At 44.7% G+C, this 26247-nt stretch overlaps 3 protein-coding genes and 1 long non-coding RNA gene across 6 annotated transcripts in view; all 4 read left to right on the top strand.

Moving 5' to 3' along the window:
- The window catches only part of mei1 (meiotic double-stranded break formation protein 1), a gene marked incomplete at both ends in the record, with an annotated part of 19780 nt that extends 2528 nt beyond the window's left edge, over positions 1-17252 (top strand). The window contains 24 exons of the mRNA XM_079457695.1: positions 192-395; positions 473-588; positions 702-816; positions 927-1043; positions 1326-1425; positions 1517-1651; positions 2558-2693; positions 2792-2903; positions 3219-3279; positions 3389-3483; positions 3608-3761; positions 4271-4418; positions 4632-4868; positions 5400-5553; positions 5717-5818; positions 5904-6014; positions 6088-6242; positions 6436-6520; positions 6705-6871; positions 7005-7086; positions 7168-7274; positions 10947-11078; positions 13544-13653; positions 17192-17252. Of these exons, the coding sequence (XP_079313821.1) occupies positions 192-395; positions 473-588; positions 702-816; positions 927-1043; positions 1326-1425; positions 1517-1651; positions 2558-2693; positions 2792-2903; positions 3219-3279; positions 3389-3483; positions 3608-3761; positions 4271-4418; positions 4632-4868; positions 5400-5553; positions 5717-5818; positions 5904-6014; positions 6088-6242; positions 6436-6520; positions 6705-6871; positions 7005-7086; positions 7168-7274; positions 10947-11078; positions 13544-13653; positions 17192-17252 (2996 nt within the window). The remainder of the gene's footprint in view (positions 1-191; positions 396-472; positions 589-701; positions 817-926; positions 1044-1325; positions 1426-1516; positions 1652-2557; positions 2694-2791; positions 2904-3218; positions 3280-3388; positions 3484-3607; positions 3762-4270; positions 4419-4631; positions 4869-5399; positions 5554-5716; positions 5819-5903; positions 6015-6087; positions 6243-6435; positions 6521-6704; positions 6872-7004; positions 7087-7167; positions 7275-10946; positions 11079-13543; positions 13654-17191) is intronic.
- A 192-nt stretch (positions 17253-17444) lies between these two features.
- On the top strand, positions 17445-20733 carry ccdc134 (coiled-coil domain containing 134). Its single transcript, XM_079457508.1, has 7 exons — positions 17445-17630; positions 18121-18228; positions 18300-18421; positions 18508-18592; positions 18775-18956; positions 19028-19099; positions 19462-20733. The coding sequence occupies exons 1-7, from the start codon at positions 17594-17596 to the stop codon at positions 19579-19581; spliced, it is 726 nt and encodes a 241-aa protein (XP_079313634.1). The 5' UTR covers positions 17445-17593; the 3' UTR covers positions 19582-20733.
- Positions 20734-20938: 205 nt separating this feature from the next.
- On the top strand, positions 20939-23569 carry LOC306894761. 2 transcript variants are annotated; one of them, XR_013786726.1, is made up of 4 exons: positions 20939-21056; positions 21411-21540; positions 21922-22065; positions 22155-23569. It is a non-coding gene; the product is annotated as an uncharacterized lncRNA (long non-coding RNA). The 2 variants fall into 2 exon arrangements; XR_013786727.1 differs by having other exon boundaries at positions 21922-23569.
- A 367-nt stretch (positions 23570-23936) lies between these two features.
- On the top strand, positions 23937-25982 carry LOC306894752 (uncharacterized protein). 2 transcript variants are annotated; one of them, XM_079457500.1, is made up of 3 exons: positions 23937-24006; positions 24451-25530; positions 25594-25982. In XM_079457500.1, the coding sequence occupies exons 1-3, from the start codon at positions 23970-23972 to the stop codon at positions 25848-25850; spliced, it is 1374 nt and encodes a 457-aa protein (XP_079313626.1). In that variant the 5' UTR covers positions 23937-23969; the 3' UTR covers positions 25851-25982. The 2 variants fall into 2 exon arrangements, with proteins under 2 accessions (XP_079313626.1, XP_079313625.1); XM_079457499.1 differs by having other exon boundaries at positions 24451-25982.
- Positions 25983-26247: the final 265 nt, after the last annotated feature.

Below are 26247 nucleotides of genomic sequence, written 5' to 3'. Positions count from 1 at the left end.
GAAGAAATCATTTGGTTGAAAATCTGAGCTTCACATTTCTGCTTTATTTGGGCGTTTAAATGTGAGTGTTTACCTCTTTGTAAGTTTCTCATTTCACTTCACGCTTCCGAAGATAAATGAAATGGTTGAGTTTTATTCAAGCACTACACACCACACTGTTACACACTCTTATACAGCAGTTGTGTGTGTAGTATGTGTGCTAGAGTGTGTGTGTGCAGGTCTGCTGGTCTCTGAGGAAGAAGTGAAGGTCGCTGTGTGTTATGTGCTGTTCCGAATCTGGAGCTCTGTGTCTGCAGTTCACACACTGCCCAACACACTCCGTCACAAAATGTGTGTGTTACTGCTACACACACTGTCAAACACACAAACAACTGCCCTCACCACTAACTCCCTGGGTAGGACACACACACACACACACAATCAGTGTGTGAGAACTGTAAGAGTGTATAAACTGTGTGTGTGTGTGTGTCAGGTGTGTTGAAGCAGATGTTGCAGTACTCTGATGTGGTTTGTGTGTTGATGAGTCTGGGAGATTGTGTTGAAGAACAGCTGCTGGACCAACAACCACTGCCTCTCATTATAAAAAAGGTCTGAACACACACACACACACATTTATTTTGGTGTCTTTGTGGGGTTTTGTCATGGAGCACTGAGGGATACAGTACACACATGTGTCGGATCTTGTGTGTGTTTGTGTGTAGCTGTTGTTGAGCACACAGGACTCTGTACAGTTGGTGTCGATTCGCTGTGTGTGTGCGGTTCTGGTTCACTCTCCAGCTCACTACAGCTCCTCGTTCATTCAGGCAGATTTACCCGGTGAGATCAATCTCTTCATCATTTGGATTGATCTTCTTACTGAACACACACAACATCAGTTTACACCACAGATCGGGTCAGTGTGCTTCTCTCTCTCGTGTGTGTGTCAGAGTTTCTGTTTGAGTGTGTGTGTAGCAGCAGTGAGATGATGATGTGGTGGATCTTCAGATGTCTGTTGCTCATGTCTGAGGATCCTCTGTTCTTCTCACAGTGTCACTCTGTGTACGGTAAGAGTGTGTGTGGTGTCAGAATAATACAAACATATTGGGATCAGAGTTAGCAGTCCAGTCCAGTTCAGTGGTCAGACATCAGGAGAATTGTTCAAGTTTCATTAGTGGACATTGCTTCGAGAAAAACTAATACCATGTAAATACTGTCTTTCATTTTTCCCTTTTTTACTTATGATGTATGTAAAGCTGCTTTGCAACAATGAAAATGTAAAAAAGCACCCTATAAATCAAATTGAATGGAATGGATTTGAAATACACGCCCGGTTGTGTGTGTGTTAGGGATTGAGTCATTAGTGCGCAGTCTGAAAGAGACTTTGGGAAGAGCCAATACTGAGGTGCAGAAACAAGGACTTGAGCTCCTGACTGCCATACTGGACAGGTAACACACACACACACACACTGCACTTCTGCACAAGTTCAGATAGACTTCAGTGATTCTGAGAACTGTGTGTGTGTGTGTGTGTGCGCAGGCAGCCTGCAGGTGTGTGTCTGTTCCCCACAGGATCTGAGTTTTCTGCCGTTGCTGATGTCATCATTAAGGGCGTGGCCTCCTCCTGTCTGCAGGTGTCTATACATGCGATGCGAGCCGCTGATCTTCTCCTCAGGTATCAATTCAGTTTTATCCATAAAGTGCTTTTCACAATTTTCATTGTTGCAAAGCAGCTTTACATAAATCATAATAAAAATAATATAAGGGTAAAATATTAAGAGAATATACGACATTAAGATACATGCTATCATTTCAAGGTTTTCTCTATGCAATAGTGATGTCAGTTGATTGTCACAAACTGTAAATCAAATAAAAAAATTCAATCAAATTAGATTTAATATAGGTATATAATTATTTTAAACATCGTTATCTGGACTGGGAGCCTAAAATTCCAATAGACCAGAACAATATGCAATATATTTGCTATAATATGTTAACATGCATGTGTGTTGTTAAACGCAAGTTGATGATATTTATTAAACTAAATCAGCAGTCTCACAGTGAGTAACGGTGGCAAGGAATAAAAACTCCACTATAGATGTATATGTGTATAAGAGTGGAGAAAAGAAATGTTGGGAGAGGCCAGACTCAACCGGGAGAGCCAGTTCTCCTCTGGCATATCAAAACAGCACTGCTACATCTACAGAGAGAATCATTATCTGAAATAGGAAAACAGGAAATAACTAGTGAGGATAGAAAGAAGAGATATTTAGGTCTGTCCAATATTATTCAGGTTCATGATCACACACAGATCAACAGTGAGACAGTGAATGTCAGTTAACTGTAGGGATGTGCGCAGGCCTCATCATCTGTGCAGGCCGGTTCAGTGGTCAGACGTCAGGAGAATAGTAGAGGCAGTGTTGTGTAAATGCAGTGATCATCAGTCAGAGAGAGCTGAAGGGTTTTTACTGCTCGTGCTCACATGCTTTGATGCAGCCTGCAGGTCAGAAACCAACAACTCTCACACACGTCATTACACTGGTTTAATAGAAGTCTTAAATGCGTGCGTGTTTGTGTGTAGGTTGGCTGAAGTGCATGTGTGTGAGTGTAGTATGAAGGACAGTGTGTATTCAGCTTCACAACAGCAGGACACACTGGAGACTCTGTGTGTGTATCTGCTGCACAGCTGTGATTCAACCTGCATCCCTACTGTCACTGTGAGTATCACACACGTGGGCATCTTTAACAGTGTGTGTTTGTGTGTGTTGTTAATTTTACAAACATTCTGACATACTCAGTGTGTGTGTGTGTGTAGAGAGTGTGTGAGCGTCTCTCTTCTCCGCAGCTTCTGCAGGTCTTTCTGTCCATTCTGTGCCGTCAGTTTTCTTTGTGTCCCGATCACATGACTTCCTTTTCCAGGAAACTCGGTGAGATGACACACAGGTCAAAGGTCATGAAAGATGTGAGAGATGTATCATCCAGACATTTACACGGTCATGTGTGTTGTGTGATGCTGGTTATTTTATCTGTGATGTAGATCAGTAAGTCATTGACCAATGAGAGCGAGAGCTTAAGGTCATGTGTTCAGAACTGGCCTTGTGTTTTAGTGTTTATCTAAAAAACATCATATAAATGGATGATTTGTGATTTAAAGCCAATGAATATTTATAAAACACTCAAAACAAATTGGTCAGAGATTGACATAAATAATCTCCCTCTTTCTCTCTCTGTCTGTGTGTCAGTGTCCTCTGGTTTCATCACACTGACTCTAGAGAACAAAGCTCATCTGTGTTCAGAAAACAGGTAACAACACAAATGATATTACTGACTTCCATCTGACACACACACACACACACACACACACACACACACACTTAACTGCTCAGGTTTGAAGCATGTGTGTGTTCTTCAGAAATGCTTCTCTGAATCTCATCTGCTGTGAGTTCCTGATCAAACTCTGCATGTGTGTGTTTGCACACTTACAGAATGTCACCACTGAACTACAAGGTAATGTGTGTAATGCTTTAAGTAGTGTGTGTGTTTGTGCAGCTCATGGAGTGTGTGTGTGTGTGTTTAATACATGTTGTATGTTTGTAGAGTTTTATCGAGTGTGTTTTGTGTGTTTGTGCAGATCATTTGGAGTGTGTCCTGCAGGAATGTTTGTCGTCTCTGTGTTGCTCAGTGTCTGATTGGTGTTGTGTATTGTTGGATTCATCAGAGTCCATCAGAAACACACAATACTGCATCATTTACCTGCTGTATGCATCACTGCTGCATGGACACAGGTGCGTGCATCTCTAATCATCCAATCACATGCCTGCAAAATGGGTGTGCAGGCTATTGTGTGACTCTGCAGTGTCTGTGTGTTTTAGCTAACGCTGCAGTGGTCTCCAGTTTTAAGTATGTGTGTGTGTGTGTGTGTGTGTGTGTGTGCGTGCGTGTTTGTTGTGACCCTGCAGTGTTCTCGTTTACATTTACATTTAGGCATTTGGCAGACGCTTTTCTCTAAAGCCTATACATCCTATACTTTTATACATTGGTATCTGCAAACCCCTGGGATCCAACACACAACCTTGCATTGTTAACACAATGCTCTTACCACTGAGATACAGGAAAATCTGTTTGTGTGTGTGTCTGCATGCTGTTGTGTGATGCTGCAGTGTTCTCCAGTGTTAACTCTCTGTGTGTGTGTTTGTGTGTGTGTTTGTGTGTCTGCAGGCTGTTGTGTGATGCTGCTGTGTTCTCCAGTGTTAACTCTGTGTGTGTGTGTGTGTGTGTGTTTGTGTGTCTGCAGGCTGTTGTGTGACGCCGCAGTGTTCTCCAGTGTTCTTCAGTTCATCAGTGTTCAGGATGTCAGTGATGTGTCTGTACCTTCACCAGTGCAGTGTTGTGTTGTTTATCTTCTGTCTGTCACACATCGCAGCTGCCCTCATGTGGACGCGGTGAGAACTACACAAACACACATACAGACAGTCATCCGCTGTAGATCTCCATCAAACTCTTTTCTAAATGATTGCATGTCATTTAAATACACACACTTCACTGCTACTGGGCATTATACACTGTAATGGTCTAAAATTGTGAAGAAAATGACACAATGATGTTTTCAAGTCATCCGTCTGTCTGTATGTCTATCTCTGTCTGTCTGTCTGAAGTCTGCTGTGAAGAGCATCAGTAAAGCTCTGTCCTGCTCTCCTCTTCTCTTCTCTTTCTCTTCTGTTCATCCCTCTATCCTGAGCTTCATCTTCTGTTACCCGGAGCTGTCGGAGCGTTTGGGAGTGACGGTTCTCACCGGATGTCTCAGTGCTGGATCAGAAGCAGAGAATGAAGAGACACGGTCACATCTACTTCAGCTGCTGTGTGATCATCCTGCTGCTCTGCTCTCAATGCTGGTGAATGAACAACACAAAAGCCTCATGCTCAGTGTGTTCAGGTGTATAATCATAATATAAATATTCCCAAGGTTAAGGCTGCACTAGAGGGGAACTGGAATCCCCTGGTTAGGCCTGGTTTCCCTCTGAGGTTTTCTTTTCTCCAATGGACTTTTGTGTTTCTTACCACCGTTTGCATACTGTTTGCCTGGCCGGAGGGGCTGCTAGAATTTTAAAGTTTTATTGAATTAACACTGCATATAGGAATTTATAGTCTGTTTAATATTTGACCTGTGTATCTCTCTCCTTATCTTGGGTGTGTGGTTCTAGGTGATGGCCGCTGTGTTTGTGTGTGTGTCTGTTTGTGTTTGTGGAGTGTTTTGTGTGTGTCTGAATCTGTGTCTGTCTTCTGTGTTTTCAACTTTTTTGTTTTGACTTGTAGAACCTTATATGTTTTGCTTATAGTCAATGTTTTCTTGTAACAATGAAAATTGTACAATGCGCTTTATGAATAAACTTGACTTGACTAAATGTTTGTGTGTGTGTGTGCAGGTGGTGTTGTGCGACGCCAACGCTGCAGTAGCACGCAGAGCTGAAGTTGTGTTGAGGTGTTTGGTGTGTTCATCAGACAGCAGCAGTTGTTGTATTGTGTCTTATCAGATGAAATCTGCTCTTCTGAATCTCCTGCAGAAACTCACACACACAGGTCAGAACACTCAATCACCTCAAATCAGGTGTGTATCAGCCAGAACTTTTTACTAAACACAAATGGCAGTGTTGTCTGCGATACACACACCTGCTGCTATCTTATTACATTGTATGAACTACACAAGCAGAAAAGAATCATGTGAATTCTGTGTGTGTGTCAGATTTCAGAGTGTGTGTGCTGCTGGATGTCCTTTCTGTTCTTCAGAGTAACACAACCGCACAATGTGAAATGAATCACACAGACTTTAAGCTGCTTTACCACAGTAAATACACTCACACTTTTATTAATACTTGTGTAGCCATCATTGACCTGTATGTGTGTCTCATATATTGTGTGTATGTGTGTAGTCAGTAATCTGGTTGTGAAGGTGAACTCCAGTGACTCAGAGCTGCTGTTGTCTGTGTTAAACTGCCTGTACTGTTTCCTGAGTGTGTGTCCGTCACACTGCACTGACAGAGGTAACACAACACACACTTACACACACTGATGGGCTGAATAACATCACATTGACTGTGTGTGTGTGTGTGTTAGTGGTGTCTTTGCTGCTGGGTAACATCAGACTGATGGAGGTGTTGGAGAATGTTTTCTTTCACTCTTCTTCATCATCTTCATCATCATCTCTGCAGTGCTGTTCACTCCTTTTGCTCTCTACACTCATCTCCCTACAACACACACACTCTGCACAGGTGAGACACACACACCGCTGCACTCAAAACATGTGTATTCTCCACAGCATCAGCCTTACTAGTGAACTTTTACCTGCTTAATGTTGTGCACTATACTTCTCTAGCTTACTCCTTGTGCATTCTGATGAACCGAAGACATTTGTGCTATCACAGTAGCAAATGCCTGATGTGTGTATGCGTGTTTGTGTTGTAGGTTTACAGGAACATTAAGGTTGATCTTCATAAGATAGTGAATCGACTGGCCTTCAGGAAAAGACACACAGACAGCCTGCTGTTGAGTAAGACACACACACACACTTAACTCTAAACTCGACAGTATCCTTGTTTGTTATGTAATCACAGTTTTAAATGTCCAGTGTTTCATTTTTTGAAAGATCTTTTGACAGAAATGCAATATAATATCCATAACCATGTGTTTGTCTGTCACATAAATGTGCTTTAACAGAATGTGTGTGTGTGTAGTGTGTAGTATGAGGTTGTTGCAGGTGTGGTTGGATGTAGATGAGTGTTCTCTGGTGTGTGTGTGTCAGAGTGCAGCACCCGTGCGGTCAGAAGATGGCGCTCTCTATCCGCTCTGTTACAACGGAGCACAGACGCTCATGACCGCTCTGTGTGGACTCATGCTCCAGGTACACAAACACATCAGCAGAGTGAAAACATTCATTCATCACTCACACACACACACGTGTACTCTGAGAACTGCTCTGATTGTGTTTACAGACCTGTAGTGAATTCACTGTCATGCTGTTTGTGTGTGTTCAGAAACAGGATGTGATGATGAGCAGCACTGTGAACTGTTTGAGATCTTTGATTGGATTTCTGCACAGAAGAGACACTGTCATAGGTACACATGGCTGTGTAAAAACACACACACACACACACACAATGAAGAAAGATGACTAACATGTCTGTGTTTGTATGTTAGCCCAACACGTGATCTGTCAGCCATGGATACGTTTTCTGCTCTTCTCTTTACTGTCCTGTGGAGGAAACACCACACTACACCCCGCTGTACTGACCCTCATCACGCTGGTAACACACACACTGTTGCACTGACCCTCATCACGCTGGTAACACACACACTGTTGCACTGACCCTCATCACGCTGGTAACACACACACTGTTGCACTGACCCCCATCACGCTGGTAACACACACACTGTTGCACTGACCCTCATCACGCTGGTAACACACACACTGTTGCACTGACCCTCATCACGCTGGTAACACACACACTGTTGCACTGACCCCCATCACGCTGGTAACACACACACTGTTGCACTGACCCTCATCACGCTGGTAACACACACACTGTTGCACTGACCCCCATCACGCTGGTAACACACACACTGTTGCACTGACCCTCATCACGCTGGTAACACACACACTGTTGCACTGACCCCCATCACGCTGGTAACACACACACTGTTGTACTGACCCTCATCACGCTGGTAACACACACACTGTTGCACTGACCCTCATCACGCTGGTAACACACACACTGTTGCACTGACCCCCATCACGCTGGTAACACACACACTGTTGCACTGACCCCCATCACGCTGGTAACACACACACTGTTGCACTGACCCCCATCACGCTGGTAACACACACACTGTTGTACTGACCCTCATCACGCTGGTAACACACACACTGTTGTACTGACCCTGATCACGCTGGTAACACACACACTGTTGCACTGACCCTCATCACGCTGGTAACACACACACTGTTGCACTGACCCCCATCACGCTGGTAACACACACACTGTTGCACTGACCCTCATCACGCTGGTAACACACACACTGTTGCACTGACCCCCATCACGCTGGTAACACACACACTGTTGTACTGACCCTCATCACGCTGGTAACACACACACTGTTGCACTGACCCTCATCACGCTGGTAACACACACACTGTTGCACTGACCCCCATCACGCTGGTAACACACACACTGTTGCACTGACCCTCATCACGCTGGTAACACACACACTGTTGTACTGACCCCCATCACGCTGGTAACACACACACTGTTGTACTGACCCCCATCACGCTGGTAACACACACACTGTTGTACTGACCCCCATCACGCTGGTAACACACACACTGTTGTACTGACCCTCATCACGCTGGTAACACACACACTGTTGCACTGACCCTCATCACGCTGGTAACACACACACTGTTGCACTGACCCCCATCACGCTGGTAACACACACACTGTTGCACTGACCCTCATCACGCTGGTAACACACACACTGTTGTACTGACCCTCATCACGCTGGTAACACACACACTGTTGCACTGACCCCCATCACGCTGGTAACACACACACTGTTGTACTGACCCTGATCACGCTGGTAACACACACACTGTTGCACTGACCCCCATCACGCTGGTAACACACACACTGTTGTACTGACCCTCATCACGCTGGTAACACACACACTGTTGTACTGACCCTGATCACGCTGGTAACACACACACTGTTGCACTGACCCTGATCACGCTGGTAACACACACACTGTTGCACTGACCCTCATCACGCTGGTAACACACACACTGTTGCACTGACCCTCATCACGCTGGTAACACACACACTGTTGCACTGACCCCCATCACGCTGGTAACACACACACTGTTGTACTGACCCCGATCACGCTGGTAACACACACACTGTTGCACTGACCCCCATCACGCTGGTAACACACACACTGTTGCACTGACCCCCATCACGCTGGTAACACACACACTGTTGCACTGACCCCCATCACGCTGGTAACACACACACTGTTGCACTGACCCTCATCACGCTGGTAACACACACACTGTTGCACTGACCCCCATCACGCTGGTAACACACACACTGTTGCACTGACCCCCATCACGCTGGTAACACACACACTGTTGCACTGACCCCCATCACGCTGGTAACACACACACTGTTGCACTGACCCCCATCACGCTGGTAACACACACACTGTTGCACTGACCCCCATCACGCTGGTAACACACACACTGTTGCACTGACCCCCATCACGCTGGTAACACACACACTGTTGCACTGACCCCCATCACGCTGGTAACACACACACTGTTGCACTGACCCCCATCACGCTGGTAACACACACACTGTTGCACTGACCCCCATCACGCTGGTAACACACACACTGTTGCACTGACCCCCATCACGCTGGTAACACACACACTGTTGCACTGACCCTCATCACGCTGGTAACACACACACTGTTGCACTGACCCTCATCACGCTGGTAACACACACACTGTTGCACTGACCCTCATCACGCTGGTAACACACACACTGTTGCACTGACCCTCATCACGCTGGTAACACACACACTGTTGCACTGACCCCCATCACGCTGGTAACACACACACTGTTGTACTGACCCCCATCACGCTGGTAACACACACACTGTTGTACTGACCCTCATCACGCTGGTAACACACACACTGTTGCACTGACCCTCATCACGCTGGTAACACACACACTGTTGTACTGACCCTGATCACGCTGGTAACACACACACTGTTGCACTGACCCTCATCACGCTGGTAACACACACACTGTTGCACTGACCCTCATCACGCTGGTAACACACACACTGTTGTACTGACCCTCATCACGCTGGTAACACACACACTGTTGCACTGACCCTCATCACGCTGGTAACACACACACTGTTGTACTGACCCTGATCACGCTGGTAACACACACACTGTTGCACTGACCCTCATCACGCTGGTAACACACACACTGTTGCACTGACCCTCATCACGCTGGTAACACACACACTGTTGCACTGACCCTCATCACGCTGGTAACACACACACTGTTGCACTGACCCTCATCACGCTGGTAACACACACACTGTTGCACTGACCCCCATCACGCTGGTAACACACACACTGTTGCACTGACCCCCATCACGCTGGTAACACACACACTGTTGCACTGACCCCCATCACGCTGGTAACACACACACTGTTGCACTGACCCTCATCACGCTGGTAACACACACACTGTTGCACTGACCCTCATCACGCTGGTAACACACACACTGTTGCACTGACCCTCATCACGCTGGTAACACACACACTGTTGCACTGACCCTCATCACGCTGGTAACACACACACTGTTGCACTGACCCTCATCACGCTGGTAACACACACACTGTTGCACTGACCCCCATCACGCTGGTAACACACACACTGTTGCACTGACCCCCATCACGCTGGTAACACACACACTGTTGCACTGACCCCCATCACGCTGGTAACACACACACTGTTGCACTGACCCCCATCACGCTGGTAACACACACACTGTTGCACTGACCCTCATCACGCTGGTAACACACACACTGTTGCACTGACCCCCATCACGCTGGTAACACACACACTGTTGCACTGACCCCCATCACGCTGGTAACACACACACTGTTGCACTGACCCTCATCACGCTGGTAACACACACACTGTTGCACTGACCCCCATCACGCTGGTAACACACACACTGTTGCACTGACCCTCATCACGCTGGTAACACACACACTGTTGCACTGACCCCCATCACGCTGGTAACACACACACTGTTGCACTGACCCTCATCACGCTGGTAACACACATAGTGCTGCTCTGGTCTACTTTAGAACCATTGATATGTGTGTGTGTCCACAGCTGGTGTTTGTTGGTGGAGGCGTCTCAGAGTGGAAGACAGAAGTTCAGTCAGTGTGTGAGGAGGTGGAGACACGAGGAGTGACCGAAATCAATGACAACAGCATAAAGACACTGAGACTGCTGCTTACACAAGTACACACACACAAACCCTGAAACCAAGTCTTCACCCTCAAACAGCCCTTTAAATTCAATTCAATTCAATTTTCACAATTTGCATTGTTCCAAAGCAGCTTTACAGGGGAAAAACGAAAAACCCAAGAAAGGGTAAAACACACTACATGGTGTGTTATATACTAAATCCAATTATTCTAGTAAATAATATCTAATGTCAGCATCTCCTGGTGGTTTATTTAGCATATTTGCATTAAGTGAATGTTTGGCTGAAAAGATGCGTCTTTAATCTAGATTTAAATTGGGCGAGTGTGTCTGATCCTCGAATAATATCAGGAAGGTTATTCCAGAGTTTAGGTGCTACGTATGAGAAAGCTCGACCCCCTTTGGTGGATTTAGTTATTCTAGGTGTTATCAAAAGTTTTGAGATCTTAGAGAGCGTGATGGGTTGTAGTGTGATAGAAGCTCTGTTAGGTAGGTAGGGGCTAAACCCTTTAAGGCTTTATAAGTGATTAAAAGAACTTTAAAGTCAATACGATACTTAATGTGTAGCCAGTGAAGGGTTGATAACATTGGGGTTATGTGATGGTATTTTCTGAACTAACTGTAGTTTGTTTATTGATGATGCAGGACAAACACTAAGTAGTGCATTACAGTAGTCAAGTCTTGAGGTCATAAATGCATAAATAAGCTTCTCCACGTCAGCAACACACAGAATATTTCGTAACTTGGCAACATTTCTTAGGTGGAAAAAGGCTGTTTTTGTGACATTTGAGATGTGATTTTGAAATGACAGGTTGCTGTCTAATATAACGTCTAGATCTTTTACTGTATATTTGGAGTAACGGTACATCCTTCAACTTGCAGTTTATATTCAGAAATATTTGGTTTGCGCGTCTTTGGTCCGATAAGTAATATTTCTGTTTTATTAGAATTTAAAAGAAGGAAATTACATGTCATCCAATGTTGTATATCTTTAATGCACTCTGCCAATTTGGATAGCTGGGAGGAATCATCTGGTCTTGAATGAGATATATAGCTGAGTATCATCTGCATAGCAATGGAAGCTAATTCCATGTTTTTTAATATATGGAGAACAGCAGGGGTCCCAGAACCGATCCCTGAGGTAATCCATAATTTACTTGCGTTAGATTGGATGATTCCCCATTTAAATGGACAAATCGATGTCTGTCTGATAAGTACGATCTAAACCATTGTAGTGCCTGTCCCTCAATACCAGTATAATTGTGTAAGCGATCTAGAAGTATGTTTTGGTCTACGGTATCAAACTTAAATTTTTCGTGCATGTTGTTATTTTGTAGGAAAGAGCACAACTGAGTGCACACTACTTTTTCTAGTATTTTAGACAGGTATGGGAGATTTGAAATCGTTCTATAGTTTCCTAGTTCATTTGGATCTAAGTTTGGTTTCTTGATTAGAGGCTTAATGACGGCCATCTTAAAGGGACCTGGGACATGGCCTAGATTAATTGACGAGTTGATAATGTTATAAATGGGCTCAATTGCAACAGGTAGTAACTCTTTTAATAATTTAGTTGCTATGGGGTCTAATAAGCAAGTTGTAGGTTGCGATAAGTTGAATTAAATCTTCCTGTTTTATAGGTGAAAAACGCTGGAGCCTTTGTTTTGGAGCGATGGTTGGTGCTAATTCATAGGACAGATTTGGAGGTTGAGTTTTTACAATTTTGTCACAAATGTTTTCCATTTTCTCTGTAAAAAATGTCATGAATTCATTGCTACCGAGGTGCGGCGGAATAGCCAGGTCAGGTGGTGTCTGTTTATTTGTTAATTTAGCGACTGTGCTAAATAGAAACCTTGGATTGTTTTTGTTGGTTTCTATGAGGTTACGAAGGTGCTCAGCCTTTGCTGCTTTTAGTGCCTTTTTATAACAGTTTGCACTCTCTTTCCACGCCATTTTAAAGACCTCTAATTGAGATTTTATCCATTTGCGCTCTAGTTTGCGAGTTTCTCTTTTAAGGGCGCCAGTGGTGCTATTGTACCAGGGTGCAATATTTTTCTCATTAATCTTTTTTGACTTTGTAGGTGCAACAGCTTCTAATGTATTAGAGAAAATAGTGCCCAATTTCCTGGTCATGACATCGAGCGATTCTTTATTTATTGGTCTGGTTATTAAAGGAGTCAGATCTGGCAAGATCTTTGCAAAGCTATCTTTAGTATCGGAGGTGATTGTTCTACCCTGTCGATAACGAGTTAAAGGGCTGATTCCTGACGTGCGCAAAGTACCTGTTATAAGATAGTGATCCTCTTTAAAGGGGTCTGAGAAAGTAAAAGCATCAGCCAAAATGACCTTAGTCCTCCTTCCGCTGGTCTAAAACTCACACTGGACCTCACAAAGATATCCAAGCACACACAGAGACTCATGATCACACAGTTTTGACTGGAATAGAAAAGTTACATCACAATCATGTGAAATGTAATGTTAACCCTGTTTGTGTGTGTGCATAGTGTTGTGCTCTTCCTTCTCCTGATGATCTGAAGATGAGGATTGAGAATTTACTGGAGTCACTTCAACATCAGCAGCAGCCCTGTGACAGCCCAACACCTCAACACATGCTGTATCCTCACAACACACACACACACACACACACACACACACACATCATCTGCCCTGTGACAGCCCAACACCTAAACACATGCTGTATCATCACAACACACACACACACACATCATCTGCCCTGTGACAGCTCAACACACACACACACACACACACACACATCATCATCATCATCTGCCCTGTGACAGCTCAACACACACACACACACACACACACACACACATCATCTGCCCTGTGACAGCCCAACACCTAAACACATGCTGTATCATCACATCACACACACACACACACACACACACACACATCATCTGCCCTGTGACAGCCCAACACCTCAACACATGCTGTATCCTCACAACACACACACACACACACACACATCATCTGCCCTGTGACAGCCCAACACCTAAACACATGCTGTATCCTCACAACACACACACACACACACACACACATCATCTGCCCTGTGACAGCCCAACACCTCAACACATGCTGTATCCTCACAACACACACACACACACACACACATCATCTGCCCTGTGACAGCCCAACACCTAAACACATGCTGTATCATCACATCACACACACACACACACACACACACACACATCATCTGCCCTGTGACAGCCCAACACCTCAACACATGCTGTATCCTCACAACACACACACACACACACACACATCATCTGCCCTGTGACAGCCCAACACCTAAACACATGCTGTATCATCACATCACACACACACACACACACACACACACACATCATCTGCCCTGTGACAGCCCAACACCTCAACACATGCTGTATCCTCACAACACACACACACACACACACACATCATCTGCCCTGTGACAGCCCAACACCTAAACACATGCTGTATCCTCACAACACACACACACACACACACACACACACATCATCTGCCCTGTGACAGCCCAACACCTCAACACATGCTGTATCCTCACAACACACACACACACACACACACATCATCTGCCCTGTGACAGCCCAACACCTAAACACATGCTGTATCCTCACAACACACACACACACACACACACACACACATCATCTGCCCTGTGACAGCCCAACACCTCAACACATGCTGTATCCTCACAACACACACACACACACACACACATCATCTGCCCTGTGACAGCCCAACACCTAAACACATGCTGTATCATCACATCACACACACACACACACACACACACACACATCATCTGCCCTGTGACAGCCCAACACCTAAACACATGCTGTATCCTCACAACACACACACACACACACACACACACACACACATCATCTGCCCTGTGACAGCCCAACACCTCAACACATGCTGTATCCTCACAACACACACACACACACACACACATCATCTGCCCTGTGACAGCCCAACACCTAAACACATGCTGTATCATCACATCACACACACACACACACACACACACACACACATCATCTGCCCTGTGACAGCCCAACACCTAAACACATGCTGTATCATCACAACACACACACACACACACACACACACACATCATCTGCCCTGTGACAGCCCAACACCTAAACACATGCTGTATCCTCACAACACACACACACACACACACACACACACATCATCTGCCCTGTGACAGCCCAACACCTCAACACATGCTGTATCCTCACAACACACACACACACACACACACATCATCTGCCCTGTGACAGCCCAACACCTAAACACATGCTGTATCATCACATCACACACACACACACACACACACACACACATCATCTGCCCTGTGACAGCCCAACACCTCAACACATGCTGTATCCTCACAACACACACACACACACACACACATCATCTGCCCTGTGACAGCCCAACACCTAAACACATGCTGTATCATCACATCACACACACACACACACACACACACACACATCATCTGCCCTGTGACAGCCCAACACCTCAACACATGCTGTATCCTCACAACACACACACACACACACACACATCATCTGCCCTGTGACAGCCCAACACCTAAACACATGCTGTATCCTCACAACACACACACACACACACACACACACACACACACACATCATCTGCCCTGTGACAGCCCAACACCTCAACACATGCTGTATCCTCACAACACACACACACACACACACACATCATCTGCCCTGTGACAGCCCAACACCTAAACACATGCTGTATCCTCACAACACACACACACACACACACACACACATCATCTGCCCTGTGACAGCCCAACACCTCAACACATGCTGTATCCTCACAACACACACACACACACACACACATCATCTGCCCTGTGACAGCCCAACACCTAAACACATGCTGTATCATCACATCACACACACACACACACACACACACACACACACATCATCTGCCCTGTGACAGCCCAACACCTCAACACATGCTGTATCCTCACAACACACACACACACACACACACATCATCTGCCCTGTGACAGCCCAACACCTAAACACATGCTGTATCATCACAACACACACACACACACACACACACACACACACACACACACACATCATCTGCCCTGTGACAGCCCAACACCTAAACACATGCTGTATCCTCACAACACACACACACACACACACACACACACATCATCTGCCCTGTGACAGCCCAACACCTAAACACATGCTGTATCATCACAACACACACACACACACACACACACACACATCATCTGCCCTGTGACAGCCCAACACCTCAACACATGCTGTATCATCACAACACACACACACACACACACACACATCATCTGCCCTGTGACAGCCCAGCACCTAAACACATGCTGTATCATCACAACACACACACACACACACACACACACATCATCTGCCCTGTGACAGCCCAACACCTAAACACATGCTGTATCCTCACAACACACACACACACACACACACACACACATCATCTGCCCTGTGACAGCCCAACACCTCAACACATGCTGTATCCTCACAACACACACACACACACACACACATCATCTGCCCTGTGACAGCCCAACACCTAAACACATGCTGTATCCTCACAACACACACACACACACACACACACACACACACACATCATCTGCCCTGTGACAGCCCAACACCTCAACACATGCTGTATCCTCACAACACACACACACACACACACACATCATCTGCCCTGTGACAGCCCAGCACCTAAACACATGCTGTATCATCACAACACACACACACACACACACACACACACACACACACACACATCATCTGCCCTGTGACAGCCCAGCACCTAAACACATGCTGTATCATCACAACACACACACACACACACACACACACACATCATCTGCCCTGTGACAGCCCAACACCTAAACACATGCTGTATCCTCACAACACACACACACACACACACACATCATCTGCCCTGTGACAGCCCAACACCTAAACACATGCTGTATCCTCACAACACACACACACACACACACACACACACTGCTCATTGATTGTGTGTTTCCTTAACACTGTGTGTATCAGATGTGTAGATGGAGTTTGTGTTCTTCTGTCTGATTTCACATTCAACACTCAGATCGTGTGAATCACACACACTGTTCTCTAACTGCTTACACTGGTGTTATTGTAATTACACTGTAACTTTACGAACATGTGTTGATGTTATATTTGATTAAAACTGTTTGCTGTCGATGATTTCATCATTGTCGTTGTGTACGTGTGGCTTTCTTGTGTCAAATGTGTCCAATGAAATGTGGGGAAACGATGGATTGTCGTCATGACGCGAGAGTGACGTCACCGCGCAAGCGTGCCTCGCTGAAATCGCTCCGTGCGGAAACCGGTGGAGGACACGCGCGACATGTAAGCGATTGTCTGTCAGACCGATGACGTTTCGAGTGTACACGCGTGTTTTATTCACACGGACAGATGAGTTTAAGCGATGATCGCTCGTGTCGCGTGTCAGGTGAGTTGATGTCGTGTAGTGTGCTGTATGGTGTTGATTTGCACATCTGGATTCATTCACTGGTGTTTACAGTCACGTCACAACTGACACTCACTCTCATAATTCATCTGATTTCATAGAACCTCATTGTTCTCTTTCTCCGTGTCTTAAAGGGACAGTACACGCTGTGATGATTCTCTGTAGAAACACAGAACTAGATCAACACGATGATCTCTTTCATATGTGTTGTTTATTTATCACTGCTTCCAGAAGTGTCATTTAGAAGCCAGAGACCCACCTGAACAACTTTAAATAAAATACACATTCATTCGTCATTATATAAATCACCTTGATGTTTAACTGCATAACCATTGCAGTCGATGGTGAGATATCAAAGCATTGTCATGAGTGTGGTTTGTTGTGTACTGAAGCTTTGTTTTGACGTGTGATTGTATTGCTAGTGTTGACACGAGTTGTGTTGTGCTGAAACATCTGTGTGTGTGTGTTACAGTGATCATGTTGAGCGTTTGGACCCTGATGATGCTGGTGACCCCGACGGCCATCGCCTCAAACCCCGACGCACATCACAGACACAAACATGACTCCAACCTGGAGATCTGTATCCTTACACATACACAGATGTGTGCGAGTGCCTGCTGTGTGTTGTGTTGTCCTGAACGTGGTCTTCAGATAAGCGTTTGTTTGAGACGAAGAGGAAAGATCAACTGAACGCTCTGAAGAATCTGGTGGAGCTGAACGACATCAACCAGCAGTACAAGATCATCGACATCATGCTGAAGGGACTCTTCAAGGTCTTCATCACACACACGTTCATTCTGAGTGACAGCTGAAACACTCTCACATCATCACCCGTGTGTGTCTGTGTGTGTTTGTGTAGGTGCTGGAGGACTCTAGAGCTGTTCTCATAGCTGCTAATCTACAGCCGGATGATCCGTTCCCACAGGACCACAAAATCAAAGAAGGTGACACAACACACACACACGTCAACTCAATTTCCAGCCGTGGGTTGTGTTTAAAACAATGTTGCCAAAGCATCGTGTATAAAACATGACACGAAAATTCACAATAAACAGAAATGTGCTGTTGAAATAAAGTGCTGATTATAAAATCAAATAGGAATACTAACATATAAATGTGTGTGTAGCGTACTCTCATGTGGTGGAGAACACGGCGTTTTTCGGTGACGTGGCTCTGCGGTTTCCTCGTATCGTTCATCATTATTTTGATGGTAATGCTGAATGGAGCGGTCTGCTGCGCTGGGGTCTGTCCTTCTGTAACCAGACGGGGATTTTTACTGGAGGAGCACACCAACACGTCCTCACGCTGGTGAGACCGAGGCATTGTGGGTAACACCAGGATGCATGATTGAAAATACTGACGTGTGTGTGTCTTTTCAGATGTCACAGGAGCTGGGAATCACAGAGAAATCTCCAGACTTCATCAATCCGTACCGCACAGAGAGAGACGACGTACGTACACACACACTGATGCGTTCACTGATGGCCACATGTGTCACCAAAACATATTTTAATAGCACATAATATAACAAAAATAACATTAATATCTGAAGAGTTCATCATGGTTTTATTGTGTTAGTTAGCTGTATTTATAATGACTTTATTCTAAACAAACCAACTGTAGTTTGATTGATGTTAGTTTGAATGCACAATAAAAAAACATCTAAATGGAGTTTTGGGACCAAACTCTTCATGTGATGTTATACTTACAGTTGATTATCTTCACATCACGACTCTTTCAGGTTCTATGTGTTATATTATCTGAGGTGTTCACAGATGTAATGTTCTTTCTGTGATAAATGTGTGTGTGTCAGATGCTACACACGGCTGAGGCCTTCCAGAAGATTCTCCGTGAGGAGGAGAAGAAAAGGAGGAAGGAGGAGAAGAGGAAGGAGATCAGGAAAGGACCTCGCATCTCTCGCTCAGAGTTATAGAGCCGAGCATGTGATGTGATCTAGGTTTGAGCAGAAGAACACAACACACTTCCAGTGTTCACACACACACACACACGTATCAGAGTTCCTGTGTGTGTGTTTAGTACTGTAGAGTTTGAGATTTATACAGGGGTCAGTGGGCGGGGTCTTGTGAGTTGGTAGGGGCTCTATTACTCGGATGAATGATATTTTGGACATTGGAGAGCAGATTCTACATACTGAAGGGAAAACTAGAAACAGAAATAAGTTACAAATATACACAAATAGAAAGACTTTACATTTACAAATGTATACAAGTGGAGTTTGTGTGTTTTGTAGTGTGATAAGAGAATGGTTAATGTGTCTTCTGCTTTCATACGGTGTTTTATTTGTTAAAGTGTTTGTGTGAGCTGAGATCTGTAGATTCCTGTCATGAGTAAATCTTGAATGTGTTGATGTGCGGATGGATTCACTTCACCTTCTGTTCTAATAAACTCCACGTGAGAATCCAACAGTTCATTGCGTCTCTTCTTTAATCTAAGATGATGAACATTCATAGAAATATCTGATTCGGGATTAAATACTTGGGTTTGTGTATTGTGTGCTTGTTGCAAAAATGAAAGCATGCGCTCAACAGATGGCCTTGTTGACAGTTTGCTGTGTGCACATTTGTAAAAGACATGACCTCATCTATCTAAATCCGTTACTGCACTCTCTTCTATATTTATATAAGTGTGTTGTATTGGGATAATGTAGATATGTATGATGGCATTCATTTATTCCTATGCCTGGTAGAGGGTATTTAAGTCACGTGATGTGATTTGCACAGGTGTGGAATGTGATGTAATCTTTGTGTGTTCGATCACCAGTAAAGCATGCTTGATAGCATTTGGTTGTCTACCTCATGAATACATAACAATCAGGCAGGATAGTTTAATAGGTCAAAGAGTTTAATGTGTTCATGACGTGAATAACATCATTATATTAAAACGATTACAGTTAAAAACTCTTTTGGTCAAGCTCACAAATACACTCCTCAGGAAGAGTTAAGGAATGCAAAGTCTGTGACCTGTGTGTGTATAACAACACGACAAATAAAACTGTATCCCCATCCATTCTCTTATACGCTGTATTCACATAATAAATGTAATAAATAAACTTGTGCTGAATTTATAATCTGTTTTGTCTTCATTTATATAATGCAGGGTTGGGGGATCTTTAGAAAATTTCCCTTATTTCAAATCTCAATGTGACAGGTATGACTACATCTGTGACCGCAGAAGACTTGTGTTCTAGACATTTCAGATGTGGTCGAGAGAGACAGAGATGTAAGATGTGAAGAGGAAACGACACTACAAGCATCACCGGCTGTAGATTCGACCGCATCTGTGTCACTGATCGACTCAAGGTATCAACATATGCGGCGCTGAGCACATGGACATCATCACAAGCCCTGAAGCCAAGAGCAGACAGTCACTCAGCAGAACACATCACAGGTGACGCATTTAAATCAACAGTTTAATAACTTTAATGAATTATTGTTCTGACATCATTTATGTCTGTGATGACTCGATTAACTCTAAATGATGAATTACAGGAAGAATGTGTCGATATGATCAGAGTTTCATGTTTACATTTAAGATAAATGTTTTGCATTAAGAAATGTTAAAGAAATCAAATCAATATTTATTTGATTATTTGACTGGTTGAAAGTAAGACTTTGCCAAAAGATCATCAAATCTTGTGAGTCTGATCTTCAAAGTGATTTCTCTGTGATGTTTTATAATCTAGAGAGAATCTGTCGATGTCTCCACTGAAGACTCGTTTGTGTTCTGCGTGTTTCTTTACAGATGAATGATGTCTAACATCAGTGTGACGTGTTCAGACATTCAGACTTCAGTGGGGTTCGTGTATGTGATTCTGACCAGTGTGTTCAATCTAACTCTGGATTCTGACTGTGAACAGTCCTGGTACACAAAGGTGCGTCAGTGTGTGTTTGTGTGCGTGTGTTTGTGTGCGTGTGTGTTTGCGTGCGTGTGTGTGCGTGTTTGTGTGCGTGTGTTTGTGTGCGTGTGTGCGTGTGTGTGGTTATGTGCGTGTGTGTGTGTGTGTGTGTGTGTGTGTGTGTGCGTTTGTGTGCGTGTGTGTGTACGTTTGTGTGTGTGTGTGTGTGTGTGTGCGTGCGTGCGCGCGTGCGTGCGTGCGTGCGTGCGTGTGTGTGGTTGTGTGTGTGTGTGTGTGTGTGAGTGTGTGTGTGTGTGTGTGTGTGTGTGTGTGTGTGTGTTTGGGCGTGCGCGTGCGTGTGGGTGTGCATGTGCTATAGGACACACAGATATAAGCTGTAATTGTGATTTTGAACAGGATGGTGTGGTGATAGCAGATCCTGCAGCTCAGAGATGGATTGAACCTGTGACGTCCGTTTCCTCTGACAGACTCATCACATCTCACTGTACATCTCACTGTGTGGATGAACTTCATCATGTGATCATCTGTCATTCAAATGAGGTAAATCACTGCACACTATACACACACACACTGCGACACGTCCACTAATGCATGACAATATTCAAAATGATGTTTTCTTCTTATTGCAGCTCACACACAGGACCACATACAGATGTGTGTGTGTGTGTGTGTGTGTGTGTGTGTGTGTGTACATGGTTTGACAGTTGAATCAGTAATCTAAACACATGTGAGGTACGGGGGGGATACCTGAACCACAGATTCTGAATGTGTGTGTATTCATGAGTCATATATGCTTTACCATCAGTTACACATACCTCACTTCCTTCCTTTGTGCGTGTGTGCGTGCGTGCATGTGTGTGTGTGTGTGTGTTTGTTGTGTACTATGTACTTTCATTGAAATATAATGGATTGTGATTTGTTGTGTGTTCAGTGTGGAATGAGACTCATGGAACACAAAACCCTGGTGAGACTCAAACACACATAAATGATGTGATTTAACACTCAATTCAACACAACAACATTTATTTACATTTATGATGTCTCATGTTTGCACAATATGAATGTTTTTTTTCAATTGAAGAAGATTTGAAGGAAGTGACATCATCTGTCTCAGGTAAAAACACACAAGTGTTTAAATGATTATTAACGGAGCAAAACACTAAATCTGATGTCTTTTGTGACACTGTTTGTGTAGATGTGTTGATCTGGATTTTTTGCATCATTGTTGTGCTGTTGGTCTGTTTCATCTTGAGTGAGTGACAGAGGAAAACCTCCAAACATGTCTGATCATTTCTGTCTGAGACTCTTGACTTCATGACTTTATAGCTGTTTTAATCCAGTGCCGTGTGTCACAGGTTTCATCTCTCGCTGTGCCGGTGTGAGGAGAGACAGGTGAGTGAATGTGAAACAGACTGAGAGTTTGGATCGGCTCAAACATGTGTTTGTCTGATTCACAGAGATGCTGAATCTCCACCGGATGAATGTGAACTCATGAACACAAGCTGATGGCGAGTGTTGTTTTGACCAGTGTGGATGTATAAGTCGTCCGGTCAGGCGAGCTCTGATCTACGTTTAGTTCATTCTGTCATCAATGCCTTCTAGAGCCGAGAGAGAGAGCGCCAATCTCTAACTCTACCATCTGCCTTCTCTACACTGATGATGTTTCTATGGAGTCAAACTCATAGAATGTTCTGAGAGTCATGTGGCACATTTTTAAAATCTCATTTCACTATTTCTCATCTTCATTATTAGTTATAAGTATTATTTTTTAGTAGTTGTTTTTTTTCACTAATATGACTATGAACTTTTACAATAATCTAGATATCCAAATACAATATGTAATGTTTCCGTATTCGTTACTTTTTCATTTCTAATTTAGGATGAAGGCTGTCAGTCCACAAAATGTTCGTCTTAAACATGTAATGTTCCTATTAATCGTAAATTCAGAAATAATGAAAGCGTGCTCTCCCTTTTGATGCAGCTGTATGTTCATGTTACGTAACTTACATTATGTTTTATGACATTAAACTCAACACAGATTATGGCTCATGTCATTGTGTCATCACTTCATGTCTATATCAGTCATGATCCTCAAGTAACACACACATACAGGTGAACTGGATCTGTAGAATCTGATAACACTGCGTTTGTATTTATGTCAAAGTTGATTCTTTAAGCCCATTTAGATGCAGCATAAGATGACACACACATTCAGTTTAATATACTGCAGCTACTTTTAAAATAAAATCATATTATAAATGAATCAACACAACTCATCACATCACATGAAGAAATTAAATCAATCTATCGTTACAGTATAAAATATATCATTTTATCCAGTGATATTATACACTTTAGTGTCGAAATGAAGCGTTGTCGTGCAGTGAGTGTCCGACAGGTGGCGGCAGATCGCTGCGGAGTGATGACGTCTGATTTGTCCGCGCATGCGCACACAGCTCGTGACTGAAGTCAACATGTCAGGTGTGTAAAGTCAGTTTTTAAATGATCTACTGTCTATTTATCAACAGCTGAATATATCGTTATACATATCTACGATCATATATTTATTCTGCGTGTGGCCTTTATAGTTTATTTGTACTATAACTGAAAGATCGCACGAGTGTTTATTATGTGTTTGTGTGTTTACTTTATTACACCCTGTTGTGTGAGTTACTTTGATACTTACTTTAGTCAATTATAGTTTTCTGTTATCTATTTGATAAATGATGACTAAACTTTGTTAATGTATGATATTCTGCAGTCTTATCTATACTACACTTTAATATTCAAAAGTACATTATCTAGACACTTGACCACAGTAAATACTGCAGTATTTCTTACATGCGAGAACAGCTTTTATTAAAGATGTAATAATACTGGTTGTTAGGCTTCAGTCTGTGGAACATTTTTACTTGACTTTTGTAGATCAGTCACGCGGGGCGGAGGAGGAGCGAGAGAGTGACGGGGAGGAGCTGAGGCTCGTCCTGATTGGTCGAACAGGTTCTGGCAAAAGCGCCTCAGGAAACACCATCTTAGGAGGACGTCACTTCCTGTCGGCTCTGAGAGCGTCTTCGGTGACGCGCGTGTGCGAGCGGAGCGGTGCGGCGTGTGATGGCTGCAGGTGGAGGAGGGTGACGGTGGTGGATATGCCGGGATTCGGTGACACTCGACTCGACACCAGTCACGTTCACTCTGAGATGGCCAAGTGCATCGCTCTGACCGCTCCCGGCCCGCACGCGTTCCTGCTCGTCATCCCTTTGGGTCGCTACACGGAGGCAGAGGACCGGGCCGTGGATGAGATGATCCGTGTGTTCGGCGAGGAGGCTCTCCGTCATCACACAGTGGTACTGTTCACACGAGGAGATGAACTGGAGGAGGGAGGAATGGAACCTTTCCTGAATGAAGGCGTTCCGGATCGTCTGACGGTTCTGTTGCAGAGATGCGGCGGTCGCTTCCACGTCTTCAACAACAGAGAAACGGAGAAGAGAACGCAGGTGAGAGAGCTGCTGCAGATGGTGGAGAGGATGCTGGAGGTCACAGGACACACTTGCTACAGCAGCGACGTGTTCCTGCAGGCGGAGCAGGCCATACGACATGAACAGCGGCGGATGAGTCAGGAGGGGGCGGAGCTCTGCAGGCTGCGGCGGGTCAGCAGACGTCAGGCCCTGCGCTCCGCTCTGAGCCGCTTCAGAACAGAAGCCGCTCTCTCGGGGAAAGTTCTGGAGCGTGTGAAGGTGCTGGTCGCCGCAGGAGCCACAGGAATGGCGGTGGGGGCTGTGTTTGGAGCTGCGGCTCCTCTGGCTTTGGCAGCGGGGGCCTCTGTGATGGGTGGCTCCGTGGCAGCGGGCGGAGCAATAGTTGCAGTGGCGTCTGGAAAGACAGCAGTGGTTCTGGGAGCCGCGACAGGTGTGGTGTTGGGGGGTTCCGTGGGTGCGCTGGCAGGGGCGGAGGCTTCAGGACCGCAGGCGGCTGCTTTAGAAGCGCTGCAGCAGGTTGGAGTGATGGGTGTGTCAGTGGTGGGTGTGGCTGCAGGAATGGGTGGGGCTGTTGGAGTGGGTGCAGTGATAGGGGCAGTGCTGGAGGGAGGAGCTGAAACGGCAGCGAGTGCGCTCGGTGCCACTAATGCAGTGACTGCATCTCGAGCGCTGGACGCTGCTGGAGCGACCGCACGGATCCTGACATCCGTGACTGAGATGGGACGAGCTGTGGTTGGTGTTTTGCTCGCCGGAAGGCTGGTGGTGAAGGTGATGAAGGAAAAAGTTGGCTCTGGAAATGGAAACAGCTACACGGAACGAAACTCCTACGAGGTCTACTGGAATAAATAAACAATGATCACTGTGTGTTTGACATTGATGCTTTATATAACAGAAATACCACACCAGCACTCCTCTTAGTTCATTACTAAAGTTGTCTCATTGAACTCATGATAATAAATCATACGCTGAGAAATGCTTGGAGTCCTGTGTAGAAAGTCAATCTTTGATTTGAAATCGAAACCAAGCAGATGTGTGACTTCTTTGCAGTTACAACCGTAAACAACTGAAACCAATGAAAGTCATGATTTAGTGTTTAAAGTGTATGATTCACTATGATTCATAGGTTCCACTGTAGAAAGATTCAGTTTTATAACCACACAGGAGAGAATACATCACAAACATCTTTCTGTGATATCAGTTCAAACAAATATATGTTACATGTCAGATTTGATCAGACGTGTGTTTG

The sequence above is a fragment of the Barbatula barbatula genome, assembly GCF_947034865.1.
Source record: "Barbatula barbatula genome assembly, chromosome: 5".
In the NCBI taxonomy this organism is placed as follows: Eukaryota; Metazoa; Chordata; class Actinopteri; order Cypriniformes; family Nemacheilidae; genus Barbatula; species Barbatula barbatula.
Note: the sequence above shows the minus strand (reverse complement) of the source record. Positions and strands in the feature narration are given on the sequence as shown.

Coding starts and splice junctions, on each gene's coding strand:
- ccdc134 (XM_079457508.1), top strand. CDS start 17,594: ATGAGTTTAAGCGATGATCGCTCGTGTCGCGTGTCAG. Junction 18,593..18,774: donor GGACCACAAAATCAAAGAAG/GTGACACAACAC, acceptor ATGTGTGTGTAG/CGTACTCTCATGTGGTGGAG. Junction 18,957..19,027: donor ACCAACACGTCCTCACGCTG/GTGAGACCGAGG, acceptor GTGTCTTTTCAG/ATGTCACAGGAGCTGGGAAT.
- LOC306894752 (XM_079457499.1), top strand. CDS start 23,970: ATGCGCACACAGCTCGTGACTGAAGTCAACATGTCAG. Junction 24,007..24,450: donor GACTGAAGTCAACATGTCAG/GTGTGTAAAGTC, acceptor TGACTTTTGTAG/ATCAGTCACGCGGGGCGGAG.